General features: G+C 42.9%; 1 protein-coding gene across 1 annotated transcript in view; it reads right to left on the bottom strand.

Annotated features, from left to right (window-relative positions):
* The window catches only part of IL12RB2 (interleukin 12 receptor subunit beta 2), a 93,876-nt gene that overhangs the window by 46,750 nt on the left and 20,222 nt on the right, over positions 1-26,904 (bottom strand). The window contains exons 6-10 of the mRNA XM_062190093.1: positions 24,812-24,926; positions 22,968-23,149; positions 21,760-21,902; positions 20,727-20,877; positions 8,211-8,290 (exon numbers count right to left, since the gene is read on the bottom strand). Of these exons, the coding sequence (XP_062046077.1) occupies positions 8,211-8,290; positions 20,727-20,877; positions 21,760-21,902; positions 22,968-23,149; positions 24,812-24,926 (671 nt within the window). The remainder of the gene's footprint in view (positions 1-8,210; positions 8,291-20,726; positions 20,878-21,759; positions 21,903-22,967; positions 23,150-24,811; positions 24,927-26,904) is intronic.

Here is a 26,904-nt window from a genome sequence, read left to right as displayed (position 1 = left end):
CCTGCTAATGGGTCTGGGAGGCAGTGGAAGATGGCCCAGGTACTTGGCCCCTGCCACCTACGTGGGAGACCAGGATGGAGCTCCTGGCTCCTGGCCCAGACCTGCAGTCATTTGGGGAGTGAACCAGCAGATGGAAGATCCCCCCCTCTCTCTCTCTCACACACACACACACACACTGTATCTCTATCTCTGTTTCTCCCTCTGTCTCTCTGCCTTTCAAATAAGTAAGTGAATAAACCTTAAAAAAAAAGTCAGCCTATTGAAGTTTTCTATTTATGGATCTATCATCGTGGCATCCTTAGTGTCACGTGCAGTGTTTGCTCTGTAACATTAACTTATCCAACAGTTTTCACAACAATCTCATTAATCCTCACAACAACTCCATGTTGTTATCTGAACTTCACTCTTAAGAAAACTAAGTCACAGAGAGATTAAGCAGCCTGCTCACAAATGCACAGGGGCTGGCACGGTAGCGTAGTGAGCTAAGCTCTGCCTGCGGTGCTGGCATCCCATATAGGCGCTGGTTCGAGTCTAGGCTGCTCCTCTTCCAATCCAGCTCTCTGCTATGGCCTGGGAAAGCACTTGGGCCATCCTACACCTATGTGGGAGACCCAGAAGAAACAAACTCCTGGCTCCTGGCTTTGGATTGGCCCAGCTCTGGCTGTTGCGGCCATTTAGGGAGTGAACCAGCAGATGGAAGACCTCTCTTCTCTCTGTCTGTAACTCTACCTCTCAAGTAAATAAATAATTTTTTTAAAAAGAATGTGCTAAAAAAAAAAAAGAATACACAGCCAGTAGTAGTGAAGCTGAAAATCCAACCCAGGTAGCAGGCTCTATCTACAGGGTCAATTCTTAACAGCTGGACCAGGCTAGCACTTAGTAGACACACCCTAGGTGGTCTGCTACACTAAATGGATCCAATTGGCAGCAAAAGTGATTTCTAGCATGTTTTACAGCTATAAAACAGAAACATAAGAGAAACTTTAGTGAGAGCTAAACTTTAGCTTCCCTCTCTTCTTCTATTCATTCACTGCTACCTACTCCCTTATTTTTCTCACTGGCTGCATTCTGCTCTCCAACCAAATTCTTTGAGGATGCTGTGCCAGCCTGTGATAGGGCCAGGATCAGGAAGGAGATGGAGCTGTACACTGCAACAAAACTCCTGAAACTCTAGCATCTGCTGCTTTTGTGTTTAAATATTGATTCTGGGCCTGGATACCGCCTGTAATTATAAAAGGGCTTCAGGTGCCTGGCAGCCAATCCTTCCAAGGGATTTACAATATATCTTTGCCCTACATCAACATAAATTAGGTTACAAATCACTTTTAATGAAGCCTCTTCCATAGAAGCGGCTACAGCACTCATCCCTTCAGCGCAGTGTGATAGAGGCTGGAATAGTCGTCACATGACAGAGAAACACAAGGAGAGAGAGACAGAGCAGGGTGTTGGATCAGCTGCCCCAGGAACATCCTCTCTCTGAGGCTGGGCTGCAGACTGATGGACAGAGCTGCTGTCCCCTTTCTTCTCGCCTTCTGTGGTTCCAGGGTAGTTGTTTATCAAGATGAATGACCTCGTTCAACCAATGCATAAAAATACACCAAGTCTCTCCCCACTTTGGAAATCAAGAGTTTTCTTAACTCTTTGTACTGCTTGTCGGAGCCCCACAGCTGTGCTGTCCAACACGGGTGGAAGCCACCAGCTGTGGCAAGGCAGGCAGCCCTCCACGGAGGCCAGTTGGAGCAAGACGCACTGCTGTCTGAATGGGGAACTCCCAACCCCTGAACCGCACTGGGTTTTGAAGACTTGGGAGAAAAAACAAGGAGGTAAAATACCTTGATAACTTTAAATATCGATGACATGCTGAAATGATCATATTCTGGATGTACTGGGTTAAATGAAACATATTGCTAAAATGAATTTCACCTGGTTTTAGTTTTTAAAATATCACTATGAAGAAATAAAAAACTTTCACTTTTGTGGCTCACATTATAAATCTATGGGCTGGAGCTTCATTCTAGTGGTCCTTTCCACGCCAAAGCCACAGTCTCCAGGGGGTCTCCTGACAAATGCTCTCCCTCCCTTGTTGTGACCTTAGCCACAAACTCACATGCATTAACACACATATTCACATACATACACACATATGTTCGCATGTCACCCACATATGAGAGGTCTTCAAAACAGCTCATGAAGACTATGTATTTTGAAAAAACTCTGCATAGATTTCAAATTTTTTTTGCACCAAAAATAAGCTTATCCTTTAATTCCATTTTCCATGAGCTTTTTGAACTACCCTTTTATGTACACTCCTGCACACACATGTGCACACACATACACACACTCGCCTTCCCCGACAGGGGCTGCACCTGTTCAGCCCTGTTTGCTCTCTTCTAATGTAAACATTCTACAAAACTGAAGGCCATTGCCCACTTCCCCAGATGAAAGCTGCCACTTGGTTTACAGGCTGGTGGGGTTTTCCTGGGGCTTCCTCTGGTGCCACGGCCTGAAATTCCCCTCTTCATTCAAGGGGTGGTCCTTACATTTGGTTTCCCAGCGTTGCTCACAGGGAAAAACCTCACCACATGCACATGGCTGCTCCCTTCCCCCACTGAGCTATGACTTGGGCTCCACCACAAAGCGTTTCCTTTCTGGTGTGACATTTACATGAGCCCCTTGCGCCCTGTCACCATCCTGTTGAGTCTGCAGCCTGTCTGAGGGTGGAGGAGGGATCCCCGTCTGAGGAGGAAATGGAGCTTTCTGGGGGGATTCAAACAGAAGAGGCAGCGACTTCCATCCAGGAAGGACCCCCCCCCCCACACACACACAGAAGCAGGGCCATCTCATCTGAGAGCCCCTTGTTGCAAATGACCTCTTTCAACGTCAGTTTCCGTGTGTGGAAAACAATGGGGAAGAGGGGAACTATGTGATGGTTGATTCCCTGTGGCTCCAGAGGTCTGTGGTTTGCGGTCCAAAGCGGAACTGCTCATCTCAGTAACTCTGGTCAGTGTCTGTATCCCCATCTCCACTTGAGTGGCCTGAAGAAGTCCAGGATTTGACAGAAAACGACTAGGTCCTGCAAAACTTGGGGCTGTATCCACTCACCCTGGGGGTCCTTAGGCTGGTTTGGAAGTTGCCCTGTGAAAACCAGCAACTATCACCAAGTGATAGAAGCTTCTAGGATTTACCTCTTTGATTTCTTCTACAAGCCAGTTCCAGTCCAAGGCATTCTGCTTGGGCCCACAGTTCTGGCTACACAAAATGAAAGATTTCCTCATCACAAGAGAACAGCACAGGCTGTTGGGGTTCTGGCAGAGACACCTGTCCGTCACTGCAGGAGTAGGGGCCATGCTTACAAGGAGAGGAAAGGGTAGACTAGAAGGACGCTGAAGTTCTTTCAAATTCCAAGACCTCATCTGAGAGCCTAAACTTAGTGAGAACAAAGATCAAGAGCAGCCGAGAAGAATCCATATGTGTACATTTGCTAAGCTTCGCCTCTGGCTAACAAATACTGATTTGACTTGACTCTCATACTGGTGTGAGTCCCTTATTGACACCAGGTAGAAACTGTCTTTGGTATAGTGAGGCTCGTACCAGCATGTCCTGGGCATGTTGCTTTCAACATGAGAATAAAAAATAATGACACAGTACCATTTAATTTCATCTGGTGGCCCCTTGATTTTCACATTTGTGTCTTGTCATTAGTGGCCCACACAATGGTCTTATGAGTGCTGCAGAGAGCAGTATTGTTGCTCTCATTCTACTGAGGGAAACCGTGTCGTTCTCATTCTACTGAGGAAAACCGTGAGTACAGATGGATGAGACAGGACTAAGACATCTGTCAGATCACCATGGAGAAGATGTTTTGGGGGGAGGAAACTTTATGGTAGGAAGGATTTTGGTTTTAACCAAACTAAGTCAAGAAAATGAAAACCAGTAGCTAAGAACTGGGCTGGTTTCTTCTGTAGTATTCCCAGATTAGTGCTGTTCTGAGTGCCTGCTTTGAGAATGGGCTTTATTTTAAAATAAAATTTGAGCTGCAGTGTTAGTTTCTTTTTTAAAATGTTTTTTATTTTTTAACTTTTATTTAATAAATATAAATTTCCAAAGTACAACTTTTGGATTATAGCGGCTTTTTCCCCCAAAACCACCCTCCCACCCATAACCATCCCATCTCCCACTCACTATCCCATCCCATTCTTCATTAAGATTCATTTTCAAATATCTTTATATACAGAAGATCAACTTAGTATATACTAAGTAAAGATTTCAACAGTTTGCACCCACACAGAAACACAAAGTATAAAGTACTGTTTGAGTACTAGTTATACCGTTAATTCACATAGTACAACACATTAAGGACAGAGATCCTACATGGGGAGTAAGTGCACAGTGACTCTTGTTGTTGATTTAACAACTGACACTCTTTATTTATGACATCAGTAATCACTCGAGGCTCTTGTCATGAGCTGCCAAGGCTATGGAAGCCTCTTGAGTTCACCAACTCCGATCTTATTTAGACAAGGCCAGAGTCAAAGTGGAAGTTCTCTCCTCCCTTCAGAGAAAGGTACCTCCTTTGATAACCTGTTCTTTCCACTTATAGAGATCTTTCATTTAGGTCATTTTTTTTTCTTTTTTTGCCACAGTGTCTTGGCTTTTCATGCCTGCGAAACTCTCACGGGCTTTTTAGCCAGATCCAAATGCCTTAAGGGCTGATTCTGAGGCCAGAGTGCTGTTTACGACATCTGACATTCTATGAGTCTGCTGTTATCCCGCTTCTCATGTTGGATCGTTCTCTCCTTTTTAATTCTATCCGTTAGTATTAGCAGACACTAGTCTTGTTTATGTGATCTCTTTGACACTTAATCCTATCATTATGATCAATTATGAACTGAAACTGATCACTTTGACTAGTGAGATGGCATTGGTACAGCTGCAGTGTTAGCTTCCAAACAAAGTGCTTGATTCAGCTAGCTATTTATAGTAGTCTCCTTCTATATGAGATATTTTTGGTGGGGAGAGAAAGAGAGAGGGGGAAAGAGAGAAAGCAAGGGCTCATTTCTTAAAATTGAAGAAGACTGTAATTATTAAAATCCGTCATGGTAAAACCATCAGAAGATGTTATATTCATTGGGTTCATAATTCCAAAACTGTTCATTTACCTCTAACTGGAAGAAATGTAGTGAAAGAGGTATGAGTATTGAGAAATAAAGAGGAACACAGCTCACAGGAAATCCCTTCACATAAGCTTACCAATTAGTAGCTCAATTCAAAGAGCATTTTCTTTCAACAAACATGAGTCATGATGTAGCAGAAAAAGTTGTGAATGGTGGGGGTGGGGCAGTGTTGTGGTGCAGTGGGAAAGTCACTACCTATGGCTCTGGCCTCGCCTATCAGGGTATTGGTTCAAGTTCTGGCTTCTTCACTTCAAATCCAGCTTCCTGCTAATTTGCTCTGGAAGGCAGCAGAATATGGCTCAAGTGCTTGGGCCCCTGCCACTCGCATGGGAGATTCTGATGGAGTTCCAGGCTCTAGATCTCAGTCTGGCCTAGCCTCAGCTGTGGTAGCCATTTGGGGAGTGAACAAGTGGAAGGAGGACCTCTCCTTTCTCTCTTCTCCTTGTTCTTTCTGTCACTCTTTCAAATAACAAAACCTTTTTTTTTTTTCAATTCCAGATCTGCATTTAGTAGCTGGATGACTTTGAACAAGAACTTCCTTTCTTTGATCCTTGGCTTTCTTATCTGTCAACTGAGGATACCTGTGTCTCCTTCATAAGGTTTTTGTTAGTGATTACAAGAAATGGCAATGCCAGCTTTCAGCACTTGGTGGAACTTTTACATTCTATAATAATGTTCAGCCTCATGGTTTACTGCTGAGCCAGGCTCCTTCCTAATCCTGTTTATATCCTTTCTCACCGTTACTAGTATTCCTAAGGTGGGGTAGCTATTTTTTTTCTTGCCCTCTCCCTTTTCAGGGACTACAAGAAATCCATTTCCAATACCCTACACTCACAGTTTTCTCATCTTTTTTTTTTTTCCCCCAAAGAGTGAAAAGGTAAGGTGGTATGGTCACTGCTGGGCAAATGATTTAGAAGACAGAGGAGCGGCCAGTTCTGGGGAGTAGTAGGTTAATCTCTGCCTGCAGCATTGGCATCCCATATGGGCACCAGTTCTAGTCTTGGCTGATCCACTTTCAATCCAGCTCCTTGCTAATGGCCTGGAAAAGCAGCAGAGGATAGCCCAAGTTCTTGGGTCCCTGAACCCATTTGGGAGACCTGGAAGAAGCTCCTGGCTCCTGGCTTTGGATTGGCCTAGCTCTGGTCATTATGGTCATTTGGGGAGTGAATCAGTGGACAGAAGACCCCTCCTTCTGTCTCTCCCTCTATCTGTAACTCTGCCTCTCAAATACATAAATAAATCTTAAAAAAACAAAAGAAGATCTCTCCTCCCTTCAGAGAAAGGTACCTCCTTCTTTGATGGCCCCATTCTTTCCACTGGGATCAAGCCTAGGGAGATTACTGACGCCATAAACAAGAGTGTCAAATTGTTAAGTCAGCAACAGGAGTCACTGTGTACTTACATCTCATGTGGGATCTGTCCTTAATGTGTTGTCTAATGTGCAGTGATGCTATAACTAGTACTGAAACAGTATTTTTACACTTTGTGTTTCTGTGTGGGTGCAAACTGATGAAATCTTTACTAATTATATACTGAATCGATCTTCTGTATATAAAGATAATTGGAAATGAAAAAAAAACCAAAAAAACAAAAAACAAACCTGGTGTTAAATTGGAAATCACGGATGGCACCGTTGCTCAACAGGCTAATCCTCCGCCTTGCGGCGCCAGCACACCGGGTTCTAGTCCCGGTCAGGGCACCGGATTATGTCCCGGTTGCCCCTCTTCCAGGCCAGCTCTCTGCTATGGCCCGGGAGTGCAGTGGAGGATGGCCCAAGTACTTGGGCCCTGCACCCCATGGGAGACCATGGCTCCTGCCTTGGGATCAGCGCGGTGCGCTGGCTGCAGCGCGCCTACCGCGGCGGCCATTGGAGTGTGAACCAACGGCAAAAAGGAAGACCTTTCTCTTTGTCTCTCTCTCTCTCACTGTCCACTCTGCCTGTCAAAAATAAAAAAATTAAAAAATTAAAAATAAATTGGAAATGACATAGAAAATTAATTAATTTTTAAAAAAATATTATGTAGGATCTCTTTCTTTAATGTGCTGTACACTGTTACTTAATGCTATAACTAGTACTCCAACAGTATTTTTTTCACTTTGTGTTGCTATATGGGGGCAAACTGTTGAAATCTTTACTTAATATATACTAAACTGATCTTCTGTATATAAAGAGAAATGAAAATGAATCTTGATGTGAATGGAAGGGGAGAGGGAGCGGGAAAGGGGAGGGTTGCGGGTGGGAGGGAAGTTATGGGAGGGGGAAGCCATTGTAACCCATAAGCTATACTTTGGAAATTTATATTCATTAAATAAAAGTTTAATAAATGAAAAAAAAAACAAAAGAAGAGAGAGGAGATGGAAAGAGAGGGGGACTTAAGAGTTTGAAGAGACCTGGTATTTGGGGTCAGAGGGTGGGGGTGTCAGAGATGAGAAGGGACCATGACTGGACAGGAAGTAGCATGGAGGAAAGAACTCAGCCAGAGCTCTCCTCCTTCTCTGGGAAAGGTTAATGACACTGCATCATGTACCATGAATCAGTCTGAGAAAAATGAGCTCCAGCAAAGCCACTGAAGCATCATATCAAAGCCACTATGGATGTTCTGCCTTGAAACTCGTCATTCAAATGTGTATTTCCTTTGAGTTTTTTTTCCCTTGAGTTTTTTAAAAGGCAGAGTGTACCTGGCTTTAAAAAATTACTTAAAATTTTTTTAAAATTTATTTTATTTTTATTTGAGAGAAGAGAAAGAGAGATCCTACTCACTGGTTCACTCCCAAATGCCCACAGTGTCCAAGGGTGGGCCAGGCTAAACTTGGGAGCTGAGAACTCAATCCAGGTTTTTCAAATGAGCGACAGGGACCCAAGTACTAGAGCTGTCACCTGCTACCTTCTAAGTGCACATTAGTAAAATCTGGAATCAAGAACAGACTCAAAACTTGAACCCAGGCACTCTGACATGGCATCCCAACAAGTAGTTTAACCATGAGGCCAAATGCCCACTCTGTCCCTTGAGTTTTAAGTTGAAACTAAAAACTTACCTTCCAGAAAAGAGAAATGTGTTGTCTGTTGTAATCCACATGTTGCTTCATGTACCAGACATCTAATGTTCCAATAGGCTCTGTTTTGAAGAGAAAAAAAAAATCCCATATTTTCACATATATGTATACAATAGAAAACCTTTGCAAGTCTATTGGTCATTAAATAAATGATTCCTATAGAGTAGGATTATAGGATAACTTCAATTTTCTTTGTGTCCCAGTATTTTTTTTTTTTTTGCTTATTACTGAACATTTGGCCTCATACATGGAAAAAACAAAGGTTACCTTAACAATAATTTTAAAAAATTATAAGGAGAAAATTTATTTTCTAACTTACTTTTAAAACATGTATTAATAAAAAACTCAAAACAAGTGTGTATGGCTATTTTTTATTGAAATGCAGAAAAATTCTCAACAGAAAAGTGAAGATGTACATCATAAGAAAAAAACATTCTGGTCTTGTAAAAATAGAAAACAAAAAGGGCAAACCTTATATTTGCCTTTGTTTCTGAACTTATGTGAGAGTGTAAGCATTTAATTTTGGATCATCAGACAATGATCTACTTGAAAGAAGGCCTATCTCATTTACCTGAATATTACCCATATGCAGCATAGTGTTTAGAATGTAACAGACTACCACTAAGTGTTAAATGATGAATTAACAAATGGGCAATCAGGCAATGTTATTTGATGCGGAAACACAGGCTGACCTGATAGTAGAAATAACCACCAATCAATAAGACAGTGGCCAAATATGGCTTCATTTAACTTGACAAAGTCTTCCAAACATATTTGAGAAGAGACTGAATAATCAATTCCCGTGTGTGTGTGTGTGTGTGTGTGAAGTAGTTTTGTCTCCTCTACTACCAAGTAACTTAGATTTGTTTTGATTCATAGCCAGGAGTGGAATCAATAGAACTAACCCCTGAAAATAGGCTTCAGTTAAACCAACTGGACTTCCTTGACAATTAAACTGAGAGTGTGTTTCTGGTAAAGCTGTACAGTCGTTTCTTCTTCTCCATTTAACCAGATGGGAAATTTCTGGAGAATTAAGTCGTACTACATGGCTTATAGAAGGCAAACAGCCAGGGAGAGGGGAAGAGTGAAAGGGAAAGGAAGGGTGCACATGTCCCAGCACAAACGGCAGATCCTGTGTGGCCCATTCACAGCTGTACCTCATGTCCTCCATACACCCTGGACATAGCTTGAATGCAATCCCAACATGTGAGCTCTAGGGCATGGCATCCACAGCCAAAGCTTGGCTCTGTGACCTTTTTCTTAAGTTTTATTATTTATTTACTTATTTATTTATCTTACTTACTTGAAAGTGTATGCCCAAGGTTTAGGGCTCAGGACAAGATTTGGATTCTGATAGGTCAGAAAACAACTCAGAGTCCTTTGTGGGTTTACATCTCCTTTACTTACAATGGTGCAGTAAGAAATGCACAAGGAACAGCCACTAGCCTCCAACAGTGATGGGGTCAGAGGAGATACCCTCCTTTGTGTCTGCAGAGGCAGTTGGACACACACACAGACATCTATATATATCCACACATAGCCACACCCACATATAGCTGCATACCTGTGTCCATATGCATCCACAAGCACCTGCATCCACCAACAGCCACAACTAGCCATGACCTCCAGGTGCTTATATGGACTTACAGACCATGGTGGCCTGGAGCTAGTTATATAACAGACTGGGCTAGCAGGTGGGCCTGTTGGTTACCATGACATCAGTTGTCACATAGGCACATAGATAAAGGGGCAAGGGCAAAAGTTGTGAGAATTTGATAATTTCACCTTCTCAAATTCATCTTCTCAACAAAAGACAGAAAAACAGAAACAGACAGACAGGAACCAGTGTTGTGGCATAGTGGGTTAAGCTGCTGCCAGTGATGCCAGCATCCCATATGAGTACTGGCTTGGATCTCTGCTGCTCCACTTCCAATTCAGCTCCATGCTAATGTGCCTGAGAAAGCAAAGATGGCTCACGTGCTTGGGCTCCTGCTACACACATGGAGATCCAGATGGAGTAGCAGGTTCCTGCCTTCAGCTTGGCCCAGCAGAGTCCATTGTAGCCATTTGGAGAGTGAACCAAGGGACAGAGGTGCTCGCTTGCTCGCTCTCTCTCTCTTTCCTCCCCACCCCACCGCCCCTCTCTGTAACTCTGCCTTTTAAATAAGTGAATCTTTAAAGAAAGAGACACAAATTCTACAACTGTCTACAATAGCCAAGGTTGGGGCCAGGTTGAGGCTGGGAGCTGGGAACTCAACCCAGGTCTCCCATATGATGGGCAGAAACCCAAATACTTGAGACATCACCTGCTACCTTCTAGGATGCACATTGGCAGGAAGCTGGAATTGGGAGTGGAGCTGGACCCTGAGCCCAGGCACTCTGATAAGAGGGTATGGGTGTCCCAAATAGTGTCTTACCACTAGGTCAAATCCTGGCCTCCTGGTTCTATGATCTTGAACAAGCATGAATCATGTCCTTCAGCCAGTTTCCACATTTATAAAATAAGGATAATAATTCTAAACATCATATGGAATCCATGTGAGAATTTAAATGAAGAACACAGACATGCAGCAAAGTACTCAGCAACCTTAGCTGTTGTTTTCTTCACTTGGAAACTGAAATGCTTAGAGGTTCAAAATCTTGTTCAAGGTCCCAGAACTAATCATTGGAGAAGCCAGGCTTTGAACACAGGTCTATTTTATCCATGTCCTTTGGTCTTGGTTCTGTAGCACACAATGGCCTGGCTCTAAGAAAGCTCGTCATTTCTGCACAATGCTCCCATCCCCTACTAGGTGGGCCTTTGTCCTGTGCTATTCTCTTCCTTTGTCACTTCCTCACTTCCTCTTCCTGCATCTCTCACCCTCTTCTATCTCCCAAACATCCACTTAAAAATGATTTCTTTATTTATTTTGAAAGTCAGAGTTACAGAGAAAGAGGGAGGGAGGGAGGGAGGAAGGGAGGGAGGGAGAGTGAGAGAGAACTTCCATCTGCTGGTTCATTTCCCAAATGGCTGCATGGCCAGTATTGGGCCAGGCTAAAGCCAGGAGCCAGGAGCTTCATCTGGGTCTCCCAAGTGGTTTGCTGCTTTCCCAAGCCATTAACATGGAGCTGGATTGTAAGTGTAAGGTGAGACATGAACCAGTGACCATATGGGATGCCAGCATCAAAGGTGGTAGCTTTATGTGCTACGTCCCAACCTCCCCCCGCCCCATCCCCAACATCCTCTTTTCATTCCTAAGCTTTTCCCTTCCCTTCTATTACCATCAGTAGTAGTATTTACCCTTGCAATGAGGATTAAGGGGTAAGCAATTCTGACACAAAATATTCTGAAAATGTTCCTGATTTTCTAGGATGATAAAGAATGACCCAGGAATCAAGCCCAGAGCTTCTGTCTGCTAACCCAGATGCAAAAAGGAAAACAGGACAGGACACAGAAGGAAAGGATACCTGACATTAGCTCACCACCTACTAAGCACCAGGCGCTGTTTGCATACTTTATGAACATTATCTCATGCAATCCTCACACAACATAGTGTGTCTATCTGATAGCACCTGCTTCACAGAAGAGGAGAGGGAGGCCGACAAAGGTTAGATGACTGACAAAAGACCTAGAGCTGGTAAATGGTCAAGCTGAGAGCTGAGCTCAGGTCTTGCTTTCTCCAGACACTGCTCTCCCCATTATAATTCACTATATTGAGCAAAGATCTGAACACTCCATGAACTAGATAATGCACAGCCACTGACTACATAATCAGGATTTGGAAATTGGGTGTACTCAGGGTAGTCTAAAAGTCACATGGTTTATTTCATAGCAGTCAATGTCTTCAGTTAATTACACTTTGATAAGAGATTGAAAAGGAACACTCATTGCCTCATTACAGATCTGCAACCTTACAGATTATTACAAACCTCAGAATCAAATTTTAGAATCATCCTCTCTTCACAGGATAAATTGCAAGTGAAACTGAAATTTTAATGGCCCACCTGCGGTACATGCCTCTCTGGGAGAGAAATCATTAGTTGGATCTGTATGAGTTTCAAAGTGCAAAATTTCATGACCAGGGTGTCAAATCACTGCTGCTTAAATCAACATCATCTTTGAAACCAATTGTCACAAAATCACTTAGAGTTCTAACCTCAGTGTTAGCGGACAAAAGATGGGTAAAACTATTACAGGCAAGTGCAAAAAAGCAAGTCAAAGGCCTATGTACTCAACGGATTTCAAAACAAATGGGCACAAATGACCAAAAATATAAATGTGAGACATGAAAGTCAGTTTTTCTGAGATGAAACTATCTCCTGGGCGTGTAGGGGGGGGAAGAATCACTATGTTCCTAAAGTTGTATTTATGAAATGTGTAAGTTTACATACCTTAAATAAAAGGTTTCTGGGGGAAAAAAGAGAAACCATTTCCTATATAAAGGGAAAAATTGTAGAACTGACACAAAAGAAGGCTACCAATATGAAAAGCAAAAAAGGAGGGGATCCTAAATTAAGCAGGAGATTGGCCTAACTGACCTAAATGACCCTGACGGTTCTTTTTGATTCAAGGAGTCTTCAAAAGTTTCATGGAAAAGGTATATCATAAATAAAATGCAAGATTTAAAATTTTTGCATCAAAATAAATTTCTCTTTTAATGTCATTTTCTCCACAGACTTTAGGAAGTACCCTCCTTATGTCATAAGCAAAGGAGAGCCAATCCGTGTGTTGCTTCTGAGCTTAGCATCGTTAGCTAAAGCCTAGGCAAGTGCAGGGGGCCCAGACACGAGTCTCAATGTGGAAAGCAACAGCTCCCCAGAGATTTTAGCAGGCAGTGAGGAGACTGGAGCGATTTACAAGAAGCATGAAACTGGAGAATTTAACAAACAGTAAATATGGAAAAGGCTTGTCTTGAGAAGTTTTAGGTCATCATGTACTAGATGGAACATCCTGGCCCAAGTCACACTCAGAGATAAAGGAACACCTTGGTACTTCAATAACCACCTTTTGGCTATCAAGTTTTAAGTAACTGGATTCAAATAGGTCTTACAAAGAGCTCCGCTAGCAAACAGGTTTTCAGAGGCAGGCCCATGCCTATGGAGGTGGGCTATGCCTCCTGACGAAGTTCTACACAGGCCTCCCCAGTCTCTCCTCCTCTCTGACTAGTGACCACCTGGTTCACGCTGCTTTCCCACTTCCTTCCTGTCATGATTCTCAGCTGTTCATCATCCACAGGAGTGCTGTCCCCAGCGGCTGGTACTGGCAGTCCTTCCACCTGGCCACTTCCAGTGATCTGTTTCTCTCAACTGGTAGTTCTGCTTCAGACTTCACCGAGCAAAAGGAAGCCATCCGACAGGAATTCCCTCATCTGGCTCCAAACATAAAGCAGTTATGAGGAGACTGCAATGTTAACCACCTTGATTTGATCAGTGCCCATTGTATATAGGTATTGACATATCACATTGTACTCCACAAATGGCTGACATGTACAATCACTACATGCTCAGCAGAATTCTAAAAAGTGTTTGCAGAGGTGGAAACACCACTGTGAAAACTTTCAGACTTTCCTAACAACTCCTTAGTGTCCCTACTGCTCTTTTTTAAAAGATTTATTTATTTATTTTAAAGTCAAAGTTACACACAAGAGAGAAGGAGAGGCAGAGAGAGAAAGAGAGAGAGGTCTTCCACCCGCTGGTTCACTCCCCAATTGGCCTCAATGGCTGGAGCTGCGCTGATCCGAAGCCAGGAGCCAGGAGCTTCTTCCAGGTCTCCCACATGGGTGCAGGGGCGCAAGGAGTTAGGCCGTCTTCTACTGCTTTCCCAGGCCTTAGCAGAGAGCTGGATTGGAAGTGGAGCAGCCGGGTCTCAAACCGGTGCCCCTATGGGATGCTGGCACTGGAGGCGGTGGCTTTAACCACTATGCCACAGCGTCCGGCCCCCTACTGCTATTAAATGGATGTCACATTCCTACCTCTGTCACAGTGCAACCTCTTCACTAGAGTTCTGTATTTCATTCATTCTTGCTTCAACAAAGATCTACGTCCAACCATTATTCCCACATCCCCATATCATTAATTTCTCTCTCTCTGCTGCAACCTTATCATTCCCTTGAAAATATACTGCATTATCTCTGATCCTAAAAAAGTTTCTTAATACCATTTCTTATTCTAGCCTGTGCCCTATATCTCTGCTTTCCTTCATGAAACTTCTTGAAACCAATTGTGCATCACCTCACATCCATTATTAAACTTTTAATTTATTTTTATTTTTAAAAAATTTATTTATTTGAGGCCGGCACCGTGGCTTAACAGGCTAATCCTCCGCCTTGCGGCACTGGCACACCGGGTTCTAGTCCTGGTTGGGGCGCCGGATTCTATCCCGGTTGCCCCTCTTCCGGGCCAGCTCTCTGCTATGGCCCAGGAAGGCAGTGGAGGATGGCCCAAGTGCTTGGGCCCTGCACCCCATGGGAGACCAGGAGAAGCACCTGGCACCTGGCTTCGGATCAGCACAATGCGCTGGCCGCAGCGGCCATTGGAGGGTGAACCAACGGCAAAGGAAGACCTTTCTCTCTGTCTCTCTCTCTCTCACTATCCACTCCGCCTGTCAAAAAAAAATTTATTTATTTGAAAGGCAGAGTTACAAAGAGAGAGAGAGAGAGAGAGAGAGAGAGAGAGAGAGAGTCTTCTATCTGCTAGTTCACTCCCCAAATGGCCAGGCCAGTGCCAGAAGTCTGGAACTCTAGCTGGGTCTCCCTCATGGGTGACAGGGGCCCAAGCAATTGGGTATCTTCATCTGGTTCCCTAGGTGCATTAGCAAAGAGCTGGATTGAAAGTGAAGCAGCTGGGACTTGATTGGTGCCCATATTGGATTCTGGCATCACAGGCAGTGGCTTATTCTACTGGGCCAAAATGTTGGTCTCTACATTCCTTTTTTTTAAAGATTTATTTATTTATTTGAAAGTCACAGTTACAAAGAGAGATGAAGAGATAGATCTTCCATCCACTGCTTTACTCCCCAGATGGCCATAATGGCCAGGGCTGGGTTAGACTGAAGCCAGGAGCCAGGAGCTTCATGAGGTCTCCCACATGGGTATCAGGGGCCCAAACACTTGGGGCATCCTCGACTGCTTTTCCCCAGCTTTGCCAGCTACGCCACCACACTGTCCCTCACATCCCCAAATTCACTTGCAACCTATTCTAGCTGTGATTCCCCAACACCCTACTGACACAGCTCCTGGTTGTCCATGTTGCCAATCTAATGGTCCCTTCTCTGTTACTTCACTACACTTCTAGCAGCATTTGAGACAGGTAAGTACTTCCCTCATCTTTTTTTATTTTTATTTTTTTTTAAGAAATACAAATTTTAACATCTGGATCATAAGCAAAGACGTTGTTTTTTGTGAGAAGCAGGGATGTTTCATCCATACTAGTATCAGTGGAGCCCGCATTTGGGGCAACACTTGAGCCCACATCCCATGTTGGACTGCACAAATTTGAGTTGTGGCTCCACTCTCCATTCCCACTTCCTGCTATTGCAGACCCTGAGAGGTAGCAAATGAAGGCTCAAGTACTTGGGCACCCACCACCCATATGGGAAACCCAGATGGAGATCTGGCTCCCTGCTCTGGCCTGGCTCACTCCTGGATGTTGCAAGTATTTGAGGAGTGAATTAGCACATGGGAGATCTCTTTCTCTCTCTCTGTTTCTCTCTGCCTTTCAAATAAGTAAATGAATATTTTTGAAAAGAGGCAGAATATTTTAAAAATACATTAAATCAATGAAGACATTGTGTTTCAGTACTGGCAGGAAAAGAATTGAATTGTAGGTTACCTCCTCTAGGAACTTTCCCCTGAGCTTCCAAAATAGACAACCAGCACTTGAGTCTGAGGTCTGACTGCTTACCATTGTGTCCCATCGTGGCATAGTTTCTGATACACATACATTCCTCACAGATCATCCAAAAACATACTTCTGAGTATTTTTCATTAGAAGGATTTATGGAAAAACATTTCTTCCTTTTGGGGTAATCACCATCTTGCCAAATAGCAGTGACCACACATTTACTTGTTCCTGGGTAAGTGTTGGGCTCAGAGGAGAAGAAAAGAAGAAGAAAGGGGGATGGACTGGTATTGGATCTCAAATCCAACATTTTTCCCCAAATGAAAACATGTTCTGGTAAATCTCTTCAGAAAGTATGGAATCTTTCATTTTCATTTTGTGAAGTTTTAAGCAAAAGCATGTAAGTATCATGCCTTTGAGTTTAGTTACTTTAGGGATCACAAACTATGGTCCATGGACCAAATCTAGCCTGCTGCCTATTTTTATATGATCTGTGAGCCTACAGTGGTTTTTACATTTTATTTTTTATTTCATTAAAACTTTTTTGATTAATATGTAATACTTATACACTTTTATGGGACACAGTATATATTTGTACAGATGCATACAGTATGAGCTGATCAAGCCAGGCAATCAGCATTGGTCTTTCTAACTTTAAATAGCTAAAAGAGCAGAAGAATTTTTTTAGTGAAAATTGTATAAAATATAAATTTTTATTGGCACACAGTTATACCCATGTGTTATGTGCTATCTATGACTGATCAGACATGACAGCAGCTAATATTCATAATTGTGATAGAGACTGGTCTGAAAAGCTGAAAATACTATCTGGACTGTAGAGTAATGTTTGCCAACTCCTAAGCTACCCAGTTATAAGGCTGTCAATACAACTGTAAAAAATGGCGAGTGGGCAGCACAAACATATTGAGAAGTTACCTCTAAGGAAAGGATTTGGTTGTCTTCCTCTTGGCTTCTCTGCCTGGGTGTTCTAAGAGGAAGTAATCACTTTCTCTAACACCTGGGTGTTTCCTCCGACACCTTGAGGCCCAAATTCAAGAACAGTTTCCCACTAGAAGGACAATAGGGTTGCTTGCTTCCTGTTACCAGGCATGCCTTTGATGGATACTAATCTGGGGACTGTCTTAACTACAGGCTGTCTTCCCTCCTGCTCTTCACCAAGTTTTTTTGTTTTGTTTTGTTTTTTTAAGATTTATTTACTTACTTGAAAGTCAGAGTTACACACAGAGAGAAGGAGAGGCAGAGAGCGAGAGAAAGAGAGGTCTTACGTTTTCTGGTTCACTCCCCAGATGGCCACAATGGCCAGAGCAGGGCCGATCCAAAGCCAGGAACCAAGAGCCAGGAGCTTATTCTGGGTCTCCCACACAGGGGCAGGGGCCCAAGGACTTGGGCCATCTTCTACTGCTTTCCCAGGCCATAGCAGAGAGCTGGATCAGAAGTGGAGCAGCCAGGACTCAAACCCACATATGATGCCGTCACTGCAGGCAGCGGTTTTACCTGCTATGCCCCAGTGCCAGTTCCACCAAGTGATCTTTTAAAAAGTGCTTCTTCCAGGCCGGCGCCGTGGCTCACTAGGCTAATCCTCCACCTTGTGGCGCCAACACACCGGGTTTTAGTCCCGGTCCGGGCACCGATCCTGTCCCGGTTGCCCCTCTTCCAGGCCAGCTCTCTGCTGTGGCCTGGGAGTGCAGTGGAGGATGGCCCAAGTGCTTGGGCCCTGCACCCCATGGGAGACCAGGAGAAGCACCTGGCTCCTGCCATCGGATCAGCGTGGTGTGCTGGCCGCAGCGCGCCTACCACGGCGGCCATTGGAGGGTGAACCAACAGCAAAGGAAGACCTTTCTCTCTGTCTCTCTCTCTCACTGTCCACTCTGCCTGTCCAAAAAAAAAAAAAAAAAAAAAAAGTGCTTCTTCTGGAGCGCCATGACAGGAATGGACTCTAACACCATAGTTACAATGCGCCCAACCAGCCAGCAGAAGTTACATGCCTCTCAGTTTTGAGAAGCAAAGGCTGCCAAAAAAGAGCTCGATCACAAATCATTCACAGTTTAAGACAATACCTAAAAAAGCTTACTAGTAGTTTTTTTTTTTTTTTTATGCCAAGTTACATATGAGTACACTTGTGAGGGGTTAAAAGGAAGAAGTGTTAAAAAAAAATTCACACCTTTCGGGTTGACATCAGTTGGTGTTTCATAAAGAAACTGATGACAGAAACAGTGGTAAGGGGTGAAAACCATGTAGCTTAGAGGAAAAGAGACCGTACAAGAACCCACAGAAAGATCAAACACAGCCTGAGCTTCAGACATTGAACGGAACCCAGCAGAGCTTGGTGAACGTAGTGCATATGAATGTCTGCAATTACTCTGATCTGGCCAGCTTCTTAGGTTCAAATCATAGCCATCCAGGAGTTCATAACCAGTTGCTGTACTCTGTTACAATGGTGGTTTATTTTATAGGATATGAAAAACTTATAATCCTATCTTGATGGAATTGTATTCAACACATAAACACATCTCTAAATAAGTCACTGTCAAAAGTGAGTAAAAATGATGAGTTCCTAAGCCTAGCATTTCTCTATAGTTTGGCTTAATGTGCTATAACTAAATATCTCTCATTCTTTTTTTATTTTTATTATCTTGGACTTTGAAATATCATATGGCCCATTTTCAAATATTTTATTCTACTATATATAAACAAAATCTAATCCATGAAGTATTATTTTAAAAAATACAACACTTGCACTAGATATACTAAAAAGATCATAAGAGTAAACTCTGTATTATAAAAATGACAAGCAGAAAGATGTCTCAACATTAATTTAGGATATTTTATCATAAAATGAGAGGTGGTAAATTATCATTTTTTGGAAGAATTCACTTTGAGCCATAATTTTTCAAAATAAAGAAATGCAATTAATATATAAAACAGGAAGAAAATAGGATTTTTCTACAAATTATGTATTAGGCATTATATTCTGTTAATAAGACTTTTAAGTCCTTGAGAGCCAATGAAATATCATTGCTAAATGTCATTAGTTACAAAAATGATAGCCCATAACATATGAATTAAGTTAATTTAACCAGGAAACTAGTTTGCATGCACATATCCCTGCAAGCATCATAAATAAGCATTTAGATTTTTGCACATTATCATTACAAAAGCTCTAGATGATAAGAATGGACATGCCAATACTTTTTCCTACATGCCAAACTTAGATAAATTATGAAATGTTCTACACTATATCACTAATCGAGTACTTTTAAAAACTAATATTCAGATGGCTATTTCTTATATCTCCAAAGATTTGTTAATAATGGCATAAAGTTTATGTAAGCATTTTGCTTCAATAAAATATTTCCTTACATGTCAATAAATGTTTTCTCAATAATAACCAAAAATAAAACTTAATCAGATTGAGAAACACATTTGATATTTTTTCATAGCTATAGGTGGTATGGTGGTGCCTATCTGTGTTGTGAAAACCAAACACTTGAAAAAGGGGACAGAGCTGTGGTGTTGCGGTAAAGGCTGCCACCAGCAGTGCCAACATCCCATATGGGCACCGGGTCAGGTCCCAGCTGCTGCACTTCTGATCCGGCTCTCTGTCATGGCCTGGGAAAGCAGCGGAAGATGGCCCAAATGTTTGGGCCCCTGCACCGACATGGGAGAGCCAGATGAGACTCCTGGTTCTTGGCTCCTGGCTTCGGCCTGGCCTGGTACTGACCATTGTGGCCATTTGGGGAGTGAGCCGGAGGATGGAAGACTTCACTCTGCTGCTGCCTCTCCTTCTCTGTAACTCTGACTTTCAAATAAATAAATAAATAAATAAATCTTACCAAAAAAGACTTGAAGAAGTATAGCAGTACGTGGAGGATGGGGACTGCTGGATATCTTACTTTATTTTCAAATATTGTTTCAAGAATGCACTTTCTTTCAAGATTTTGATATGATTTTGGAGCCATATTAATTTTCACACAACTGTATAGATAAAATATATCAATTGTTCACTATAAAGGAATTAGATTAATTACTGAGTACAGCTTTGTGGAATAAAAGAGTTGCTGCAACAGTAATAGAAATAGGCATAAGGATCACATCCAAACATTACTGAGGCATAAGCTTGTAGCTGCATGACTAGAGGCCAACAGGAGTAGGCCCTGACTCCTTGGACAGTTTCAGTCCCCAGGTTAATAGCAAAATTAACTTGTTAACTAATGCATTCATACTTTTTGGCTTGGTACTAGTATTCAAGGAAATCATAATATCTCCCTTTCTCTCTCCTCCTTCAATTCTTTTTTTTTTTTTTTTTTTTTTTTTTGACAGTTAGTGAGAGAGAGACAGAGAGAAAGGTCTTCGTTCCGTTGGTTCACCCCCGAAATGGCCGCTATGGCTGGCGCTGCACCGATCCGAAGCCAGGAGCCACGTGCTTCTTCCTGGTCTCCCATGCGGGTACAGGGGTCCAAGCACTTGGGCCATCCTCCACTGCCCTCACAGGCCACAGCAGAGAGCTGGACTGGAAGAGGAGCAACCGGGACTAGAACCTGGCACCCATATGGGATGCTGGTGCCGCAGGCAGAGGATTAGCCAAGTAAGCCATGGCGCCGGCCCCCTTTAATTCTTTAATTCCTCCCCTTCATTTTTTTTTTTTTTTTCTGTGCATACCTTCTTCTGGTGTTTGTGTTCTCAATGATTCACTCCAATCACTCCAACCTCCTTTATGAAGATGTAGCTTAGAAGAAACCTGAAATTCATATTCTGTAAACGGCTTCAGATCCAGCAAATCATGTCTTCCTCTGGCATTTGTAACATTAACCTTGAATAAGACAAGATTTTTTAAAGTGCTTATTAATGCTAAGTTAATTTAAAGAATTTTAAGATAAAAACAGGAAACTAAAGCAGTCGACCCTTTTTATTGTTCAGATCTACCATTCAATGATAAGAAGTATCAGCGACTGGGCTATTGAATGCATATGATCTTCATCTGAAACAACAGCCTCTCATCAAAACAGCTGGCCACGGACAACAGCTGGCCACGGACAATGATACCATGTCCAGTGTCCTTGGAGGCCCCAGTCCCCATCATCCATCCATCTAACCTGACCACCAATCCCAAATGTGCAAGGAACTGAGCTGGGCATGGAAGGTACAAGAACCCCAGAGTTAAGAGTGTGTTCGTCTGGGGCCAGTGCCGTGGCATAGTTGGCTAAGCCTCTGCCTGTCGTGCCGGCATTCCATACGGGCACCAATTGGAGTCCTGGTTGCTCCACTTCCAATCCAGCTCTTTGCTATGGCATGGGAAAGCAGCAGAGGATGGCCCAAGTCCTGGGGCCCTGCACCCACATGGGAGACCTGGAAGAAGCTCCTGGCTCCTGGTTTCGAATCAGCCCAGCCCCAGCCGTTGCGGCCATCTAGGGAGTGAATCAGTGGATGGAAGACTTTCTCTGTCTCTCTGCCTCTGCCTCTCTGTAACTCTGCCCTTCAAATAAATAAAAGAAAAAAAAAAGCCTGTGGCTTAAGTGGTCAGTACACCTCCCAATAAAAAGAGGTATACATGACTTTCTGACAAATCTCAAGTACCTACTTTTGAACTAAATATTCTTCAATCCCTTATTTTCTGGTATGACAAGGCTGAGGTCTGTATAGCAATACTGAGAACCCCTGAATGTGTTTTCCTCTTCACTCTAAAGGTCATTACCATCTTCCAGGACCTGCTGCTGCTGGGCCGGTATCTGAGTCGATTAAGCAGCACCCACTCTTCATCTCTCCACTGAAGGGTACATCGGCTGCTGGAAGCATTTAGAAATGTGACTCTGATGTCCCACGGAGGAAGAGGCCTCACTAGTAACCAGGACAAACAGAAGAGTGTAATTCAGCCTCCATAATTCCTTATGTACAGACGTGTGCTATAAAGAATTGAATACACTCATTTCCAAGATCCACAACCACCAAATTTGGTAAATGATTGCTATCAACATTAGTGATATATCGAATCCACTCAATTCAATGATTTAAAGAAAACCAATGCACCAAATCCAAGAGTTCCAATGACTGAGAAGCCAGAGATGGCTACTAAGGAGGACTGCCTCAGGAGAAGAAATGTTGGTAGGAAAATTCGTAACAAAGGAACAAAGGACAGAAGAACAAATGGAAAGAAGAAAGAACAAGAGGAAAGAAGATGGTTTAGAGATGAATGGCCCACAGAGAGCTGCAGCTAGGATGGGGAGAGGTGCAGAAAGAGAGTGTGTAATACATACATGTGATCAGACACACAGTAGTGGACATGCAACGAGAAGCGTGGGTAATGGAAGAGGGACATGTTTGTGAGGCTGGAACTTCAGGCAGTCTGAAACCCAGTCTCCCCTGGGATAGCCAGAAGCCTGAGACTGGCTTCTGATTCAACAGGGTCCATTATGTTTGCCCTAAAATGTGCTGGGACTAGCCCATTCCAGCTTCCAAGCTGGTAAGAAGGGTAGAGGTGAGTAATCTCAGAGCAAGATGCCTTTGAATCTCCATAAGTTGTATTTACAGCTTGTCCTTCATTGCTCTAGCCCAGCAGGTCCTCTTGTAGGGACAGTGGGAGCAGCCATGAGGGTGAAAGGACACCTCCATCAAGAGGGGCCCAGACCCTCCCTCAACCAGAGGATAACTGTGGCTGAGATACTGTTATTTCTCCAACAGACAAAATACTGTTGGAGAGTCTATTTTGGATGGTTGTCTCCATGTAGCTCTAGGATCGTAAGCTCCTTAATTAAAGCATAGTGATTTCTATTTCTTGCCTATGTCTTTTGGCTATTTGCACCCATCTCTGTCCCTCTTGAAACAACACAGAAGATTTGAGTCATCTAAAAAATAATTTCTCATATGCCAATAAACAACACCCATAAAAAGTGAAATAAAGTGTACCTATGTCCAAGAAAGTGAACACAGACGCAAGTGAAGAATTTCCAAGAATATTCACGGCAGTAACTGTAGCTGTGAAAATGGATTCACGTAAATCAGGGGTTAGCTTGAATCCAAAGTCCAAATGATCACAATACTGATCACTGCACTGCTTCTGCCAACTCAAAGCTTTTGGTCCATTTAACCTGTAAACAAAAGATAATTGTGTTGAACAAGGTACTTTATGTACTACTTTCTCCTTTTAGTACCAAAGAGCAAAATATTCAGATATTTAAGATTCCAGATGTTAAAGAACAGTCTTATTTCTAGGGAATATGCCATGGAAATATTCATAGGCTATGATCCTAAATAGGTCCATACTTCTCTGCCCTCCATTTTTTTTTGTTGTTGTATAACTGAGATTTTTTAAATTGTTGTTTGTATATATAAGTAATGATGCCTCCATTGCTGGAACTCCCAAAACCCTGGCTGTCATCTTGGCTCCTTGGCGAAGTTCCAAGCACTACTGAAAGGACCTATAGCCACTCTGTTGTCCCCTGGATGGAAGTGTCGGCTCTCAGAATAGCTGTGGCCACACCAGCATCCTGGGATCCTCTTCCTTCCCATCTCCTACTCAGTCAAGCATAGTGTGAATAAGCTAGATCTTGGATGGAATGATGGAATCTATTTCAAGAGACAGAATCTCCTAGACCATTTATTCTCGTGGACTCTCAGGTCAGTCAACAGTGCTTTAAAAAGAAACTCCTCCAAGCTAATGAAAAGCTACCACAAGGAAGAGTCTACATATCATGTCCCAAGAGTCTGCAACTGCAAGAGGGAAGGTTTTCCATGCAGCAGGTTAACCTTACTAGAGCAGGGAAGAACACCCAGAACTTGGACCTTGGATGCCCTGAAGAAAACTCTGAGTTAGAACTCAGACCCAAGAGATTAGGCCTCACATTTTTGATGAACAAACCAGTTTTAGTTGATGAATGCCAGAATTTTTTTTTTTTTAAAGTGAGGCCATTCACATTTTTTTTTTTTTATTTGACAGGTAGAGTTATAGACAGAGAGAGAGAGAGAGAGAGAGAGAGAGAGAGAGAGAGAGAGAGAGAGAGGTCTGCCTTCTGTTGGTTCACTCCCCCAAATGGCCGCTACGGCCAGAGCTGTGCTGATCTAAAGCCAGGAGCCAGGTGCTTCCTTCTGGTCTCCCATGTGGGTGCAGGGACCCAAGCACTTTGGCCATCCTCCACTGCCCTCCTGGACCACAGCAGAGAACTGGACTGGAAGAGGAGCAACCGGGGCTAGAACCCAGTGCCCATATAAGATGCTGGCGCCGCAGGCAGAGGATTAACCAAGTGAGCCATGGCGCCGGCCCCCAGAATTTTTTTTAAAGATTTATTTTATTTATTTGAAAAGCAGAGTTAACAGAGAGAAAAAGGAGGGAAAAGAGAGAGAGAGAGAGAGAGAGAGAGAGAGAGACAGCTTCCATCTGCTGGTCTACTACCCAAATGGCCACAACTGTCAGGGCTGGGCTAGACAGAAGCCAGGAGCTTCTTCTAGTTCTCCCACATGGGTGCAGGGACCCAAGTACTTCGGCCATCTTCTGCTGCTTTCCCAGGGCATTAGCAAGGAGCCGGATTAGAAGTGGAGCAGCTGGGACTCGAACTCGAGCCCATATGGGATGCTAGTGTTGCAGGTAGTGAGTTTATCCACTACAACACAACACTGGACCCTATAATTGTTTTTAAGTATCTAATTGTCTAGAGGTATCTACCACTTCTCTCTGGCAAAAAGTTGTCAATTGATATTCATGAATGTCATCTAAAAGACATACAAAGCAGCTGCACAAATGGATTCTCACTCACTCTAGAGTGTACTTAGTATATAGGTGGGTGTCTCGTCCTCTGTCCCAGGTGCAGGCCACAGTCCCGTGCTCTCCCTTCTGTATGCAAGATAAGTCTTGAGGCTGTTCTGGAACAACTTGAAAAACAAAGAGAAAAATCCACATTGTTATTATTTGTCAATAACACAATAGTTCTTCCTCCATGTCCTCCAAACCCAAATGAGCTGGAAGCCTGCATTTCTTCTAACAACAGTAGTAATAACAGCGAGTATGGGTCAAATTCTATATACCACAGCCTGTGCTAATTGTTCAATGTGTAGTTCTTCTCAATTAGAAACTGAGGTTGAGCCATTATTGTCTTTTTACCAAAAAGGAAACTAGGATTTAGAGAGGTTAAGATCTTGCTCAAGATTACAAAATTATGAAGTGGCACAATCAGGGCTCCAGCTCAGACATGGGTGACTTGAGTACAAACCTTTCATTATTACATTCTACCATGCTCTTTGACAGGTGAACATCAGTGCTAGAACACTGAAAAGTTAACATCATCAGGTCAGTGCTAGTTGTGAAAATACAAAGACGCACAAGGTAGGCATGGTCCCTTCTATAAGGTGTGTATTTTATTTTTAAAGATTTGTTTGAAAGGCAGAGTGACACAGAGGGAGGGAGCAAGGGAGTGGGGAGAGAGAGAGAAATATCTTCCATCAAATGAGCTACTTCCCAAATGCCTGTGACAGAAGGGCTGCGCCAGGCTGAAGCCAGGAGCCAGGAACCCCATCCTGTTCTCCTACGTGGGTGGCAGGGTCTCAAGTACTCAAGCCATCTTCTGCATGTTCCCAGGTGCATTAGGCAGAATCTGGATCCAAAGTGGAATAGCTGGGACTTGAACCTGCACTTAGAGATGGGATGCTGGAATCCCAAGCAGCAGTTTAACCCATTGTGCCACAACACCAGTCCCCTGGTGTGTATTTTTAATGAAGCCATTTTGTGGTCAAAGAAAGCCCCACAGCTAAGAATTTCTCAAGTTTAAAAGAAGGAAGAGAAAACACCCTGTTACTTAGTCATCCCTTTATACCCTATTATTGAGACCCCCACATAGATAGGTAGCTCATTAGGGTGAAATAGAACAAGTGCACTATGAAGCTTAGATATTGTCTGCACTGAAGAAAGCTGTCATTGATGGACTAAACATGTTTTTTTCCTATTGTAGGCCTGGGCACCATTATGCCCACTTTGAACAGATCAACTTCTTAGAGCTCTAGCTTCATCTATAGAATGGGTATAACAATATCTAACTCATAGTTTTAATAGTATAATAAATTCTCCTTTCTCCTAAAATAGTATTCTTTTATATAGGTATACATATATGTACTTGAATGTTTTTGTGTGGGTGTGTGTCTTTTTTTTTCATTTATTAAACTTTTATTTAATGAATATAAATTTCCAAAGTACAGCTTATGGGTTACAATGGCTTCCCCCCTCCCATAACTTCCCTCCCACCCGCAACCCTCCCCTTTCCCGCTCCCTCTCCTCTTCCATTCACATCAAGATTCATTTTCAATTCTCTTTATATACAGAAGATCAGTCTAGTATATATTAGGTAAAGATTTCAACAGTTTGCCCCATATAGCAACACAAAGTGAAAAAACTACCGTTGATATATAATGTGTGCACACACCACTCATGATTGAGTCAGATAGAAAACTTTGCTAACTTTTTATTTTCTGTACAACTTTTTGTTTATCTTGAAGTTAGTAATTATTTTTCCTATGTGTTTTGTCTTTATTAGTAACATAATTCCTGATTCTCGAGCCAATTATTACTTAATCACTGTTGAACATATTCAGAATCTGGGGCGAGGGGAGGTGTTGCTGCTTGGGAAGCTTACGTCCCATATCAGAGTACCTAGGATTGAGTCTTGCCTCTGCTTCTAATTCAGTTTCCTGTTAATGTACCTGGGAAGTAGTAAATGATGGCCCAAGTACTTGGTTCTTGCCACCCATGTAGGAGACCTGGATGGAGATCCTGGCTCCTGGCTTCAGCCTGACCTGGCCCAGGCAGTTACAGGCATTTGGAGAGTAAATCATCAAATAGAAGATCTCTCTTTCTGTCTCT

The sequence above is a fragment of the Lepus europaeus genome, chromosome 5, assembly GCF_033115175.1.
Source record: "Lepus europaeus isolate LE1 chromosome 5, mLepTim1.pri, whole genome shotgun sequence".
In the NCBI taxonomy this organism is placed as follows: Eukaryota; Metazoa; Chordata; class Mammalia; order Lagomorpha; family Leporidae; genus Lepus; species Lepus europaeus.
This window is presented reverse-complemented; position numbering and strand designations above follow the sequence as displayed.